Raw genomic sequence first — 17079 nt, forward strand, 5'->3', positions numbered from 1 at the left:
AATGTGAATAAGGCACCTTGAACCCCCAGAATAAAAGGATGCCATAGAAAAACAACACTGTCTTCTTACTGAGACTTCTGTGTAATGAGGAGCTGGGGCTAGATTGAGCCATTACAGGAAGAGATGAAGACATGTTCCCATATTGGGTTTACCTTTCAAAGGAGAAAAATAGAACAACACACGGGAACATCTCTGAAAACAAAACCCTTACTGGTCTTTTCCATTATCCTAATGTTTCCTGAACATCTGCTATCATCTCCTGCCTCCCATGTTGGTGAAGATGAAGTGGGACCCAGTTTTTTGAGTCCCAGAACTCTCCAGATTCATCACTTACACTATCGCAGAGCAAGTATTTTCCCTGTGCCACAAGTGTTCTTTTTACAACGCCCTGTTTTCCCCAATTTGCTTTCATAGAAAAGTGAGTCTCTGTTGTCTTCAGCTGTTTATGGTTTTAATATAGTCCAGGGAAGAAAAAAGACTAAATCCCATAAGGCAAATGATACAGAGGCAAGAATTTAACAGTCCTTCAGAGGAATACATCCTGGTTGCCTCAGTAATAGGTCCCAGATGTGTTTGCTTTTGCTGTGAGTTTTTTCAACAGATTGCACTGGGGTCCCAGGATTCACTTTAGACTTTGGAAGGACTCCAGGCTCCAGAAGCTCTCAAGCCAGCTTCAGACTCTTGTTGGCTCTGTCACAGTCATTTCACCTCCCAGCTACAATTCCATCTTCCCTTTCCAGAGTTAGATTTTCCTGGAATGGGGCTCTTTCTTCTGGTGTTGGGGTGGGTTATCCCCTCCCTGGTAGGTAATAGTTCAGTGGGTAGAAGGACAATTGGGTGAGGCCTCTAGTCTGTCCCCATCAGCTACTAGTTAGTCACAACCAGGACTCAGCCTATATCACAGAAGCAACAGCTTTTGGATGTTTTCTTTTGCCTAACTGCTGGAGAAAATATTTCCTAACTCTGGAATTAACAATTGACCTGATTCAGGAGTTCCCATCATGGCGCAGCAGAAGTGAACCTGACTAGTATCCATGAGGTTGCGGGTTTGATCCCTGGCCTCGCTCAGTGGGTTAAGGATCTGGTGTTGCCATGAGCTGTGATCCTGCATTGCTGTGGCTGTAGTGTAGACCGGCAGCTATAGCTCCAATGTGACCCCTAGGCTGGGAACTTCAATTTGCCTCAGGTGTGGCTCAAAAAAAAAAAAAAAAAGCAAAAGAAAACAAAACAAACAATAACAACATAAACCAATTGATCTTATCCATTTTTTTTTTTTTTTGGTCTTTTTAGGGCCACACCCACAGCATATGGAGGTTCCCAGTCTAGGGGTCAAATCAGAGCTGTAGGTGCCAGCCTACAGGACAGCCACAGCAACTCGGGATCTGAGCCAAGTCTATAACCTACACCACAGCTCATGGCTTAACTCAGAGAGCGAAGCCACAGATCAAACCCACATCCTTATGGATACTAGTCGGGTTTGTTACCACTGAGCCACAACAGGAACTCCAACCTGATCCAAATTTTTATAAATCACCAATATATTTGCCCAGAGTTCTTAGCACTTTTTTGCTTCGGGAATATTAAATGCCTGGAAAGTGACCCCTCCAATTCTAGGGCCCTTTTCCTGACACTCAGGTTTCCTGGCTTAACTTTTGATTATTAGTAGGAGGCTCTTTTCCATATGATGAAGAGACTCCCTAATCTTACAGAAATGGGAACCATGTTTCTAGATGCATTTAAAAATGGTCATGGTATCAGAGAGAAACTCTTTGCCTTTTTCTAGATCAGGCTACAGATGTCTCCAAGACAGCTTTTATGCCAAGCACACAGTAGGAATTTCCTAGTAGTTCATTTGTACAAGAAGTGCCCACCTACATGTCAAATTGAACCAGTTTTAATGTTAAAGTGGGATAAAATGAAATGACAATCTGCTTGCAAATATTAATCCTACAAGTTAGAATGAGTGAGTATTTTATCCTATATTATGTTCTCTTGAATTGGCTTCTTCCTAACACCCTGCACACCTCTACCTGTTTCTCTCTTTTAATATCCTTTCGGTGTGTGCTCAGGAAACAAAATAATTTTAATATGAACATAAGCAAAACACCATTCAAGGAGAAACATTTATTGGAAACAATAAAGAGCCATCATGTAAGATACTCAAAAACTAAGTATAAATAGCAGAGTTCACCTTCCCCAGCAAAAGCAATCAGGATTTGATGTATTTTATATAGGAAGGACAGTGGAAAGCACTGGAAATGGACTTCTTTCACAGACTCTGTATATTCGATGCTAAAGACTAGAAGCCGTTCTTGAAAGGCCTACATGAGGCAAAATCCCACCATAAGACCCCCTACCACATAGGCAGCATTTCTTGGTTCCAGACCTTGTTCATACTCTAAAATTCTGCTAGAATTTACCATTAGAAATCTGGTTTTATCATCTTTATAGTCTCTAATAATGGAATTAAACATTTAGAATAGATAAGCAATAGGTCCTACTGTACAGCACAGGGAACTATATCCAGTCTCTTGAGACAGAACATGATGGAAGATAGTATGAGAAAAAGAATATGTGTACATGTATGACTGGGTCACTATGCTGTGCAAGAATTTGACACAACACTGTAAATCACCTCTACTCTTATAAAATAAAAATAATGGAATTAATAGCAGCAAAAGTTATACTCACATACAACCTACAAAGGGTTATCCTTTCATAAGGAAAGGAACTTTTAAGAGTCTGAGTGGTTTTTTTGTTTGTTTGTTTGTTTAATAATCCTGAGTTGTCCTTAAAATAAAGTGTTTCACAAATTCGAAGTAACAACTTTCACCCTAACAAATGTATCCTTCACTTAAAGGTTAGCAACACTTATAAAAATTAAGCATGTGTTTTTTATTAAAGAATTCCTTAATGTACAGTTCATTGTAAAAGCCTGGCCCTTGGCATTGTTATCAGATGAAATACTGGAATGCAGGCTTAGATGACGCCTGTTACAAGTGAGGACTGTCCCTGTTTCTAGGCTCTGAGGAGCTTCTTAACATTCCACCCTCTTTTGTGTCACCTCATGACACATCTGGCTGGAAATGGAGCATGTAATGGATATTTCACACAAACACCACACAGATAGTGAAAACAAAGTGACTGTGCTATAATGTAAAACAATGTAACATCTAAAACCACTAAGCAAACAATTTTTAGAATGGAATGGACACACATTGGCAAATGTCACCCAGTCTAATTCCCTTTGTTTAATTCATGCATTTGCATAGTTAAGCATCTTATTCAAAGTGTATTTTTAAAAATTCTGTTCTTGGCACATATACTCTGAGTAGGTGAGTGGACAACTTGCTGAAGTATAAAGCAAAGCCTAGATTGTGCATCTCACAAAAGAAATGTGTCACTTCTGCAAGTTGAGTAGCAAATGGAAACTACTCAAAGCATTATTAAAATAACTACATTACTAACCCAGTTCCAAAACTCCAATTAAATATATCTATTGCTATATACTGTTATTAGTGTGCCCTCACCAAATTTTAGATTACTCTAATGGAAATTGTTCAGGTGAGTTATTCTTTACAATATTTAAGACTAATCAGACCATAAAATGGTTAAAAAAAAAAAATCTAGACTTAGACGGTGAGGTAAAAATTCTACTGGTTTTTAACCTATTTTCCTGACACATTTGAGTTTTTCCTTTTTGCTAAATATTTTCTCAAATCCTCAAATCCTCCCTGTTAACTTTAAATATAATTATTATTATGGAGCCTACACTGTGGCTCAGTGGGATTGGTGGTGTATTGGTCGATCGGGTTCAATCCCAGCCTGGCACAATGTGTTAAGGATCCAGTGTTGCCGTAGCTGTGCCTCAGGTCTCAACTTTGGCTCAGATCTGATCCCTGGCCCAGGAGCTCCACATGCAGCCAAACCTGGAGAAAAATATATTGTTATTACATAGAATGTAATTTTTAATTGACCTATATCTCTGAATAGTTCATTATACAGATATTGTCATGGCAATAGGCAAGAACTATAGAGTTAAGTAGCTTCTATACCAGGGTGATGATTTTTTAGTTTATCTTATTAACGATCCCATAATGGTAGGCATTAGCCATTTTAGCCCTTTTTTGAAACCTGGGAATCCCTTGGTTTAGAGCAATTGGGATTCTCAAAGCAGAACTAAACAACTAGTTTTGGTCTCTGTGTTATTAGTAACTAGAAACAAGAGATAATATCTTGAAACAAGAACAAGACAAATGTTAGACATAAACATTTTTGCCTTCCCTTCCATCTAATGACCATGATAGTATCTGATACTAATCCTGAGAGCTATAGCCTACTATTTAAAGCTCTGTATAATGTTTCTACTTTAAGCCATGGCCCCATGACTTTCTGCCTGATTTGTAGTTGGTGATTATACCTTCCTGTCACTCCTTTAACCTCTGTAAGATATTCAGAAAACTCCAAGCTAACAGGTTAAAATAGCCTTTAATTATATATTTTTACAGTATCTAAAGATCACTGCAAGCATGTTTTCATGAAGCAATGAATGCTGTGTGTGTGGAGAGAGAAAGAGAGAGAGGAAAGAGAGAGAAAAAGAGATAGAAGTTGAGAGAGTTGGTTTCCTGATATCAGGACAGACTGTTATTTGGGGATAAATGTGTAAGTCCCTAGATTTACTGCAGCTGCAGTTTTTAAATGGCCAGAGTGAAAGAGGATGTCCATAAATCCCTTTCCACAAGGCTCTGGTTGACCATCATTTTTACCTTGATTTCTTAAGGAGCCAAATGACAAGCATACAAAATGGCATTTGTCAAAGAGTTTTAAATGATATCATTTATTGAATCATTCAATAAAATCATTCAATAAAAATCATTTATTGAATCTTCTCATAATTCTGAATATGCAGAAGGACCGTGAAGTGTGGCCTACACAGGCCTGGAGGCCCTGTGACCAATTGTACCTCCTTAGAATGCTGAGGTACCAAAGCAAATCCCTTTTCCATTCTTTAGTTACAGGTCAGAAGTAAAGGCGAGGCAAGATGTCAAACCAGACATCCGACAGCCTCCATTCACGGACTACAGGCAGCCCCCACTGGACTACAGGCAGCCTCCAGGAGGGGACTACCCACAACCCCCGCCCTTGGACTACAGGCAGCCTCCCCTGCTGGACTACAGGCAGCACTCCCCCGACACCAGGCAGTTCCCTCTGTCAGACTACAGGCAGCCCCAGGTATGAAAAAGACCCCATCACACTTCACTTTTCTAATCAGCAAACCTGTCATCCCCCCCCACACACACACACAAACACACCTAACTTTGGTACATTTATTTATGCTGCTCAACAGCAGTGAGTGAGAAAACTCAAAGCAGAGATATTATCACTCAAGCCTGTATGCAATTATTACATCCTTCCCAAGTAAACTGATAAATGACAACATAAGCTACCCAGCAGCTCTTTCAATGACCAAGGAAACTGTTCTGATCTCCTCAAACCTTTGGAATCTCGTCTTGCATTTTGCTAGATGGAGAAGTCAGATTACTCCCTCTTCCAACATCACACATCAGTTGCGACACATTAACGTGAGCAAGAAGGAGAGTAGAGGGACTGACCACAGAAGCGTCTCTGATATTAACTGTTTGTTCCATTTTCTCCCTAACCTTCAAAGGATTTTGATTATTTCACTGTGGACATGGAGAAAGGTGCCAAAGGATTTGGATTCAGCATCCGTGGAGGAAGGGAATACAAAATGGATTTGTATGTGTTGAGACTGGCAGAAGATGGGCCAGCAATAAGGAATGGAAGGATGAGGGTAAGGATGGTCTCTTTTTATAGAATCGCATAATTCTGAAAGAGAACCCCATTGTGGTGTTGGAAGAGTGCCGAAGCCTGCTCTTAGGCAAACTGACTTGGTGTAGACGTTGCCTTCTTTCCATTTCGTGATCTAGTTTTCTAAAGGTTTGCTCAAACATAGTCTTAAGAATTCTCTCTCATTTTCCTGCTTATAGCTTCTAATTGACAACCCTCAATATGGCGTTTTATATACATAATATATATGATATTATACTATATATAAATATATGTGTGTGTATGTATATATTTCTCTAAAAAAGCAAACTAAAGAAAATCGATAAAGTAATCTAAGAAATCACTTGAAACAGAAACATGGCTCGATCATTTTTTTGTGTGGTTTGAGGATTCAGTTTTCATCTGAGATGGACTCTTGAAATTTATTTTTAGTTTTATACCTTTTTCTTCTCATGGCTTTATGTTTCTTCGGAAATATCTCTTTTGAGTTGGCTGTTCTTTGCCTTTGATCTTGGGCAGAAAGAAGCAGGAGAAAGGGGGACAAGGCTTCTTGGGTACATGCTGTCCTTAAAAATGAGAGCAACCAAAAGTGTTCCAATAGAGTGTAAGTTAAGGGTGGAATCTTTTAATGTAATGGTTACTCTAATGATCTGGTTGATGCATGAATGATTCTTCATCTAGCAATACAAAACAGAACTTGATTTAAAAAAAAAGGTAGAACATTAGTCTCTCTCTACATATACAATGTCATCTAGAAAGCATGTCATAAAGGTTAGTATTATTATAAATAAGATGTAGAATGCATTCCTATCCTTTCTCCTTGCTCTTTAAGTTTAATACAGAAAAGCTGTGGTTCTCGGGTTCCAGAGCCTCAGATTCTTTTGCAGAGCTTCACCAACCAATTGCTCCCAGACAATGGAATGACTCTGTTGTTCCTACCGCCAAGTCTGCAATTGCTATGGCCTCCTTTCCAAGTCAGTGAGTCATCCTCCGTACCAAAGTAGAAAGTCTGTGTGGGTCTATTTTTCTCCCTCCCTTCACAATCCTTTGACAACTGGGAAGTATCCAAGTTGGGATCGGAACCCAGGCAAGGTTGACACCAGAGAATGACAGCCTTTCCCTGATCCAACACCAACCTTCTCTTACTCCTTTCACATGTGCTTTTAGGATAGGTCTCTGCATGGTTTCTTGGCTCCCAGCTTCCCTATAAACAGAAGGGCACTTTCTTATCATGCTGCGAAACTAACTCACAGTGGTTTTACAAGTAGTGAAACAAAATTAATCTTCGCAGTGCAGGTGAAAACTACACTGCACAGAAGCCGGGAGTGAGATGACCAGAGCCTTGTAAGAGAGGACAGCCTCCCCCCTCTGCTGGTGGACTTCAGAGGTGTGGGTTCCAAACTGTCGCCATATTTTTAAATAAATGGTCTTAGTGGCTGCTCAACATTTTCCATTCTCCTGAAGTATAAAAGCCTAAATATAGAAGTACTCTTACATAAAAAGAGTACTCTTTCTTCTAGAATTTAAGCCAGAGCAGTAATTCTCACTGTGGTCCCTGGCATCAGCATCCTCTGGGAACATGTTACAAACATGAAACAAATGAACCCATCCACACAATAGAGACAGACCTACTGACATAGAGAATAGACTTGTGGTTGCCAAGGGGGAGGCGGGAGGGAGTGTGTGATGGACAGGGAGTTTGAGGTTAGTAGAGGCCAACCACTGAATTTAGAGTAGACGAACAGTGAGGTCTTACTATACAGCCCAGAGAACTATATCCAGTCTCTTGGGATAGATCATGGTGGAAGATAATATGAGAAAAAGAATATATATATATATATATATGGGGTCACTATACTGTACAGCAGAAATTGACACTGCACTGTAAATCAACTATACTTTTTTTTTTTTTTTTTGTCATTTTTGGCCACTCTGTGGCATATGGAGCGCCAGGGCCAGGGATCAGATCAGTCCCACAGTCACAACCTAAGCTGCAGCTGTGGCAACACCAGATCCCTAATCCACTGTGCTAGGCCAGGGATCGAACCTGCGTCCCAGCGGCTCCCAAGATGCTACCAATCCCATTGAGCCTCAGCGGGAGCGCCTCAACTGTACTTTAATAAATTTTTTTTTAAATGCAAATTTTCAAGTCCCATCACAGACTTGCTGAATCAGAAAGCACCCCTAGGAATTCAGCCATTAGGCTGTGTTTGTGGGACCCACCTCCAGGTGAATCTGGTACCAGCTGCAGTATGAGAACCAGCTAGAGGGAAGCTGTCATGACACAGGTGGGCTGTGTACAGCCCAGACTTTGTTCACTAGCCCCTAGAATCTTTTCCAGGGAGTTTTCCATCCTGTTCCAGTGGTTTACCTCAGGTCCTTAAATCCATGTAAACACAGATTTAGAATTCTGTAGGCGGGTGCTCAATTTTATGAAAGATGCTTTTTCTTCTGGCAGGTGATAAAAATGAGTCCTCTACCTGGGTTTCAGAAAATGGTATTTTCACTTCTTGTCAAAGATTATAAAAATAAGCAATATTTCATCATTTTCCGTGGCATTTTTATAAAGCAACATATTCTTTCTGTGTACAAGCTGTCCGAAAGGAGTTATTATGGACAGTTTTAGATATCATGGATGTTTATTTTGGACTACTATATATATATATTTCTGGCATTTAATTCTCAAAGAAAACAAGCCGCTTGAGAGTCACAGAAATTCTGTGGATCAGATTTTACTGGTTGCTCTGATCTTTAAAATAAGGCTAGGAGAGTGTCAGTCGTGGCTCAGTGGAAACGAATCTGAGTAGCATCCATGAGGACACAGGTTCGATCCCTAGCCTTGCTCAGTAGGTTAAGGATCCAGCGCTGCCATAAGCTGTGATGTAGGTCATAGACGTGGCTCAGATCCTGCATTACTGTGGCTGTGGTGTAGGCCGGCAGCTGTAACTCTGATTCGACCCCTAACCTGGGATCCTCCATATGCCACAGGCGAGGCCCTAAAATCAAGACAAAAAATAAAATAAAATAAGTAAAATAAAATAAAATAAGGCTAGGGATGGGTGGAAGACTTTTTTCTGCTTTTGTGTGTTATATTTAATATTGAGATGTTTGGGGGTTTTCTTACTCATGGATTCTTGTAGCACCAACGGAGAACTTGTCTAGGGTGATAAATTCCAGGTCAGAGAAAGGAAGTACTTGATCATGTGAGTTCAAAGGTGCTTGTATTAGCCACTGTCTGAATTAGATAAAGATTTTGTATCTATATAAAGATCAACAGGTGTTCTTGATCATAGCACATAATCAATTCAGGTCTTGTTTTCATGTTTATTATCAAATTTAATCATTTAAAGCTAATCTTTTCCACTTTCATTAGTACTTACTAATTAGCAATAACCTTTACTTCACAGATGTGTTTAAATTATTTCAACAAGGACTGAAATAGATTAATATTTGCATGACTCAGTGGTTTGATTACCTTAAACTAATGCATCAACTGGATAACATATAGGTTACCAGTTTGGGAATTTAGCAATTAAAGTAATTAGGAACCCATTTTTCATCTTATTGTAAAATTCCCCCTTGATACCATTGGTGCCCAGATACATATAGATCCTAAATATTTGTGCAGCTGATGCTTATAAGGCAGCTGTTCACTCCACGGCTATTATGGCTTGGTTTGTAAAGTTCCAAGACTTCTGAGAAAAGTAAATGAACTAGACATTTCACAGGCTATATTAAAAATAAGCTCAGGAAGAAGAGAAGCTAGCATCAGGGTCTTCCCAGCCTTTAAAATACTCAGAGACATTTCTCCTAGTTAATTGTGATTCTTTCACTTTCACTGTTAATGCATTATTACCTCTATGCCCAAGCGAAATACATACTTCATGATCAAGTAAGTTTGGAAAACACTGTATAGTGTTTTTTGTTTCGTTCTGTTTTGTTTTTTTCTTTTCATGATTAGAAACAGAAGAGAAAAGCCAGGAGAAGGTCTGGTAACAACAGGACGTCTTAGATTAAAATAAAAACAATAAGATGGCCTGACTCAGAATGACTACAGGAGAGCTAGGTGATTCTGAAAAATCATTTCACATAACAGTTAATGAGTTACTGTGCCCGTGGATTAGGGCTGTAAGTAATGCTACTTTTGAACACTGATTTAGTGCACCAGATATTAACCTCTGAATCTGAGACTTTTCCTGGGTATTCCATGTTAGTCTTGGCTGTAGGACAATGGTGGTATGTGCCTGCTTAATGGTACAAGACTTTGCTAAGATTACAGAGAAAACCAGGTATAGCAGGTGTCAGAAGAGGTGGCTAACACAGGTGTAAAAACATTCCTCTCACACTGAGGAATCTAAGAAATGTTGGCATTGATATGTATTTTTAAAACATGTCCTTGGGCATCCATGTGATATCCTAGGCATCCAAGAGAAATACCAGTGATCGTCCCACCTCAGGGGTTCTTTCATGCATCTGGTGAGAGGCAGGTAGACATACCCCAATAGTCAGTCCCAGCGAATGATTTCACTCTAGCCTTTCTGGGCACTTGCAGCAGAGAGAATGATCTTAGCAGAGATCTTTAGCAAATTAGACTGTCCGACTTTCAAATTGATTAATAAATACTCCCATGAAACATTAATTTTTTTTTCCTCATCAGAAAGCATTGTATGTTTACTCACTTTTTTAAAAATAAATACTTCCTTTCTACTGGATGAAATAAGAGTCAGATTGGGCAAGTATCCTAATAGTACTTTTCCTGATAAGGTATCCTGAAAAGGTCAGTGGGTTCCCTCAAAATACGAGAACATGGAGTTCCCTGGGGGCCTAGCTGTTAAGGATTCAGCGTCTTTACTGCTGTGTCTCAGGCTCAAGCCCTGGCCCAGGAATTTCTGTATGCTGCAGGCACAGCCAAAAATGTATATACATGAACATACCAATAGCAAACCATAATCAGAAAGTAGTGGGGGAGAAGTTCCCACTGTGGCTCAGCAGGTTAAGAACCCAACATGGTCTGCATGAGAATACAGATTCAATCCCTGGCCTCACTCAATGGGTTAAAGATCTGGCGTTATCACTGCTGTGTGCAGGTTCCATCCCTGGCTCTGGAACTTATGCATGCCACAGGTGAATCTGAAAGGAAAAAAAAAAAAAAAAAGATAGTAATGGGGAAAATAACGACTCCTTCTGAGGTTCAGATTTACAAGCCAAGTCTAGAGAGAGGGGAGAGGATAAAAAAAATCTTTTTCACATGACCCAGTCGATGCTTATTTTAAAAAAGAGGTTCAGAGTTCCCTTTGTGGCTCAGTGGTTAATGAACCTGACTAGGATCCATGAGGATGAAGTTCAACCCCTGGCCTCACTCAGTGGGTTAAGGTTCTGATCCGGCATTGCCATTAGCTGTGGTGTAGGTCGCAGATGTGGCTTGGGTCCTGTGTTCTGGTGCTGTGGTGTAGGCTAGCAGCTGTAGCTCCAATTCAGCCCCTAGCCTGGAAACTTCCATATGCTGCGGGTGTGGCCCTAAAAAGCAAATAAAAGTAAAAATTAAATTAAATTAAAATTAAATTAAAAAGAGGTTCTACAACCCCCTTTATCAGAAACATATGAAAGTAAATGAATTTAGAGATTTACTAAAAATATAGTTATTTTGATCCCTTCTAAACCCTCAACCATACTCTCAATCTCCAAAATAAGCAAACACGATGCATTTGTTTTATTAAACTTAGAAACCTTAATTCACATTGTTGAAGCTCAGTGTCTATATAATAGGAAGAATTATAACTACTAAATAGAGTTGTTGGGAGGTTTGAGCAGTTTTTCAAGCAGTAGTATTGATTTTCCTTATTAAGACAAAGGAGTAAGCCATTAATTTGTGAGTGACTGATGATATTGAGAGGCATTTAGATATTAAGATATGTCATAAAATAGAACTTAAATAGAATAGTGAAGTTAGAATAAATATGGAATATACACCAAGAAAAACTATGTGAAACATAATTACTTGAAATGTTCGCTTTATTGGAAAAAAGTAGAGCAGTTCCTATTGTGGCTCAGTGGGTTTAGAACCCAACTATTATCCATGAGGATGCAGGTTTGATTCCTAGCCTTGCTCAGTAGGTTAAGGATCCTGTGTTTCTGTGAGCTGTGGTGCAGGTCGCAGACATGGCTCAGGTCTGGCATTGCTATGGCTGTGGCCTAGGCCAGCAGCTGCAGTTCCAGTCCGACCCCTAGCCTGGATATTTCCATGAGCTGCAGATGCGGCCCTAAAAAGACCAAAAAAAAAAAAAAAAATAGATAGTAGAAAGTCTTGACTTTTATTAGTACCTAGTTTTTCAACATCAATTAATCGTGATATATTAAAAGTTAAAGAGACAAGACATAAAACAACCTAAATGTCCATTGATAGATGAATGGATTAAGATGTAGTGCATATATGCAATCAAATACTACTCATCCATCAAAAAGGACAAAATAATGCCATTTGCAGCAATGTGGATGCAACTAGAGATTCTCAAACTAAGTAAAGTAATTCAGAAAGAAAAAGACAGATACCATATGATATCACTTATATGTGGAATCTAAAATATGGCAAAAATGATCCTGTCTGCAAAACAGAGACAGATCATGACCTTGGAGAGCAGAATTGCAGGTTGCCAGTGGGAAGGGGGAAGGGAGCGGGATGGATGGGAAAGTTGGGGTTGGTGGATGCAAACTGTTACATTGGGAATGGATGGGCAGTGGGCTCATACTGTACAGCACAGGGAACTGTGGATGACTGGTGACTTTACTGACAACAGAAATTGAAGAAACATTGTAAATAACTATAATAAAAATAAAATAAAATCACACTATAAGAAAGTTAAAGAGACAAAACGCAGTCTGTAAATGCAGAGACTGGGGGGGGGGGTGGGAAATAGTAACATAATTGTCATGTCTGATTGCTTTTCTTTAGTCATTCAAGAAGCCTAATATCTGAAGAGAAACATGAATGATATTCAGATTTCAAGGAAAAGTACTAGAAAATCTTAATGGATCTGTTTTACACAGAAGCCTGTTTTTCAAGTTTGTAAAGTAGTCTAATAAAGTTGGAAGGAATAAAATTTTCATAAATGATGAATAAATCTCTGGTACAAAGCCTTAGGGACACAATCTAATTAAAAATTGAAAATAAATAGAAAACACAGGCAAAGAATAATGAACATATGAAGTAATTTACTGGTGAAGCCCAGTGAAGCAGGGAGTCTAAGAAATCAGAAGACTCTTGGATAGAAGGGATAGTTGTTCTAAAAGTCCTTCCACAAAAACCTGAGAGTCAAGTTAAAAGACATTTGAGGAGTTTTTGTTGTGGCACAGTGGAAGCAAATCCGACTAGTATCCATGAGAACGCAGGTTCAATCCCTGGCCTTTGTGAGCTGTGGCGTAGGTCGCAGATGCAGTTCGGATCCCATGTGGCTGTGGCTGTGGCATGGACCAGTGGCTACAGCTCCAATTCAACCCCTAGCCTGGTAACCTCCATATGCAGTGGGTGTAGCCCTAAAAGGACAAAAAAAAAATTTTGAAAGGAGATCAAATTTGATCTTGAAAAGGTAAATTATTTTCCTGTTTCCACACAAGTGTAATATATTCCCCATTTCCATACAATATATTTTTATTTTAAAGAAAGAACATCATTGTAAAGTCCATCACCTTAATAGCTGGGTAGCAGCTGTCTGCATACTTCGCATCATATAAACTTATTTTTAAATGGTTTGTCTTCTGCCTGAAACTCATATGATGCAAAAGTCAGTCTGCAGTGGGCTTTGGAATCACCTGTAACATTTTGTAAGACTGAACAATGTGTAAAAAAAGATACTGCTTATCCATTTCTTTCTTTTTTTTTTTAATGAAAAGCTGTTTCCCTGATGACAGCTTCTTTTGAATTTGTCACCTCTCCTTCCACGGTCCAGGCATGACTAGCCTGTGACTACAAAATAAAAGTATTCTATTTTATATTGTTCTTACTAAACATAAAACCATTTTGAAGAATATTTCTAACATATATATATAATAGTATAAACACTAACAATGACTCAAGCACTCATGAACCCTTGGTCCAGTTTAAAAAAAAAAAAAATCTCCAATTTCAATGATTCCATTCTCCTCCCATTTTGCAGCTGCTGGAGGTAACCAGCACCCTAAATACTGCCATTCCTTCTAGTTTTATCACATATTTGTACCTCACTCTATCACTTAGCTTTGCACACTTGGTGAACTTTATGTAAATGAATCATCCTGGACATGTTCTTCTCTGCAGTTTTCTTTTTAGACTTGATATTCAGAACACTCATTCAAGTTGACACATGAAGATGTAAATTATTTCATTGTATGAATATGCTGCAATCTATTTTAGTTATCTATGGAGAGTTGAGTTTTTCCCTATTAATGGACATTTGGGTTGTTCTCAGTTTTTTGCAACCAATACAATCCTTGTACATGTTTCCTGCTGCACATATGCAGGAATTTCTCTGGACGAGACTATATGCCTGGGAGAGCATATAGTTAACTAAATAACACGGAAGTGTTTTCCTTGGTGGTTGTACAAATTTATACTCATGCCACCAATGTAAAAGTATACATGTGTAGTATACTTACTACACAGCCTCACAAAACTTGTTATTTCAGGCTTTTAAATTCTTATTCTGGAGTTAGAAAATGATGTATTGTTCAGGTTTGAATGTGCATTTCTTGATTACAAATAATCTTTACCATCTTTTCTTGGGTTTGTTGGGGTTTTGTATTCTCTTGTAAATAAAGATGCTTATTCATATCTTTTCCCCATTTTCTGTTGAATTGTTCCTTTTCAAATTGATTATAGAAATGTTTATATGTTCCTGGTGATAGTGTTTCATCAATTGATGTGTTGCACATACCTTACCCCAGTTTATGGCTTGTAGTTTCACTTTCTGTAGGATGCCCTTTGATAAACAGAAAGTTTTATTTTAGTGTAATTGACTTAATCAGCCTTTTCCTTTATAGTTTCTGTTTTCTGTATCATCTTTGGAAAATCATTTCCTAACTTATTTTCTTAAAGAACTCTTACATCTTCTTGTATAAGTTTTATAGTTTTTGCTTTTCATATCTAAGTCTTCAATCACCTAGAATTGATTTCTCTGTATAGTAAAAGGAAGAATCCAATTTCAGTTTTTCCATATGGATAACCATTATTTATTGGCTAGCCTCTCGTTTCCTCACAGCATTATTTATTGGCTAGCCTCTCGTTTCCTCATGATCTGCAGTGACAGCTCCATGATAAATACAATTTCTATAGATGCAATGGTCTGTTCAGAGATTTTTTAGATACTGTTCTACTGGGTGTATTTGTCTACTCTACCTTTTAATAAGTTTTGAATTTTGGAGTTCCCTTGTGGCACAGCAGGTTAAGGATCTGGTATTGTCACTGAATCGGCTCGTGTATATGCTGTGGCGCAGGTTCAATACCTGGCCTGGGAACTTCCACATGCCACAGATCTGGCCAAGAAATAAAAATAAAAAATAAGCCTTGAGTTTTGACAGCGAAACTGTTCATCTCCTCATCCCCAGACATCTTAATTCTTCAGGAATGTTTGAATGCTTTTAGGCCTTTGCCCTTCCATGTAAAATTTTAGAAGTTGCTTTTCCTATTAGGACATTTATTGGAATTCCTTGAAATCCGTAAGTAAATGTGGGAAATTTTACATGTTTATAATATTGAGTCTCTCAATCAGTGAACATGATATAGTCCATTTGTTTATGTTTTCTGCAAACTGCTTAAATAAAGTTTCATAGTTTTTCCCGCAACATACTTATAAATATTTTGCTAGATTGATTTTAGGCCTTTGCATGTTTTACTTTTGCTCCTGTATTTTAGTGTAATATTAAAATTAAATGTGTTACCGGTGAAAGGAAAGACAGTTGACTTCTATATATTGATCAGTGATACCATTCAAAATTACTAAACTCTCTTATTAATTCAAATAATTTGTCTATATCTACCTCTGGATTTTCTACATAGATAATCACATTTAATGAGAGTTCTGTCTTCCTCTTAAATCCTTTTATATCTTTTTCTTATTTAACTGCATTTACTCGACTTTCAGTATGATGCCGAATAGTGCCGAATAGAAGTGGTCAAAGCAAGCAGTGTTTTATCTCTAATCTTAAAGGGAATGCTTTCACCTTAAACATAATGTTTACTGAGTTTATATAGATAACCTTTATCAGATCAAGAATGTTTCCTTCTATTACTAGTTTGCTAAAAAGCTAATTATGAGTAAATGTTGAGTACTCTTTGTACAGCCATAAGCATCTCGATCTTTTTTCTTTACAATGCTAATTAATATGATTAATCCTATTAATGAGTTTTATATCAAATCACTTTGATTCCCTCACATAAGCCCTGCTTAGTCATGATGATTTTTTATGCATAGCTCAAGTCAGTTTTCTCTTATTTCCTTTAAGATATTTTCAGTTATGTTCTTAAATATGATTAGCCTGTAATTTTCTTGTCTTGTAGTGTTGGCGAATGATTCTGACATTAGTGTTACATGAGCCTTATAAAGTGAGAAAGAGCAGCCCTTTTTGTTACTGTCATTGGTGTTGTTGTTTGGAAAAGTTTATGTAAGCTGAGAATTGTCCTCGAATGTGTGGTAGAAAGCATCTGTAACTCTATGCGGGTCTAGTATATTTTCTTTGTATGAAAAATTTTAAGCCACTAATTACATTTCTATAACAATTTGGGTAGTCTTCAGATTTTCTATTTCTTCTTGAGTCAGTTCTAATAAATTTCTTTTTTCTGATAATTTATCTTATTTTGTCTTAGTTTTCAACGTTTTTATAATATTATCTTATTATGTTTTTAATATTTAAAGCATTTGTGTTTATGCCCCAACTCATTTGACTGCTATTTGTGTATTCTTTCTGTTTTTACTAATCATGCCATAGATTTGTCCATTTTTTATTATTTTAAAAAACCAACTCACATATATGTTTTCTTGCTTATTCATTTATTTTTATATTTAACATTTCTTTGCCTCCATTTTCTCTGATTTTGCTCTGTTCTTATTTTTCTTACTCCTTAAACTGGCTACTTAAATCAGCAATTCCAAATTTTTCTTTATTTCTATTAATAATTTACAAATTTAAGGGTATAGTTTTCATATGCACTGTGTTCATTTTTTAAGTTCGTTATGTATTTCCGCTGTGATTCTTTCCACTATTTCTTCTTTAATTCATGGATTATTTAGAAGGTGTTTTTTG

The 17079-nt window shown here is 37.8% G+C and overlaps 1 protein-coding gene across 36 annotated transcripts in view; it reads left to right on the forward strand.

Moving 5' to 3' along the window:
- Positions 1-17079, forward strand: part of MAGI2 (membrane associated guanylate kinase, WW and PDZ domain containing 2) — a 1324949-nt gene that overhangs the window by 1209246 nt on the left and 98624 nt on the right. For all 36 annotated transcript variants that reach the window (XR_014816024.1, XR_014816026.1, XR_014816025.1 and 33 more), the window contains 2 exons: positions 5013-5232; positions 5669-5812. Coding sequence is in view for 32 of the 36 variants with exons in the window: in XM_021102528.2 (XP_020958187.1) it covers positions 5013-5232; positions 5669-5812 (364 nt within the window). In the remaining 4 variants the exon portion in view is untranslated. The remainder of the gene's footprint in view (positions 1-5012; positions 5233-5668; positions 5813-17079) is intronic.

This window comes from Sus scrofa, chromosome 9 (assembly GCF_054392235.1).
Source record: "Sus scrofa isolate SSC_HxYL_T2T_F1_AM1 chromosome 9, Sscrofa_HxYL_maternal_Yorkshire_Landrace_v2.0, whole genome shotgun sequence".
In the NCBI taxonomy this organism is placed as follows: Eukaryota; Metazoa; Chordata; class Mammalia; order Artiodactyla; family Suidae; genus Sus; species Sus scrofa.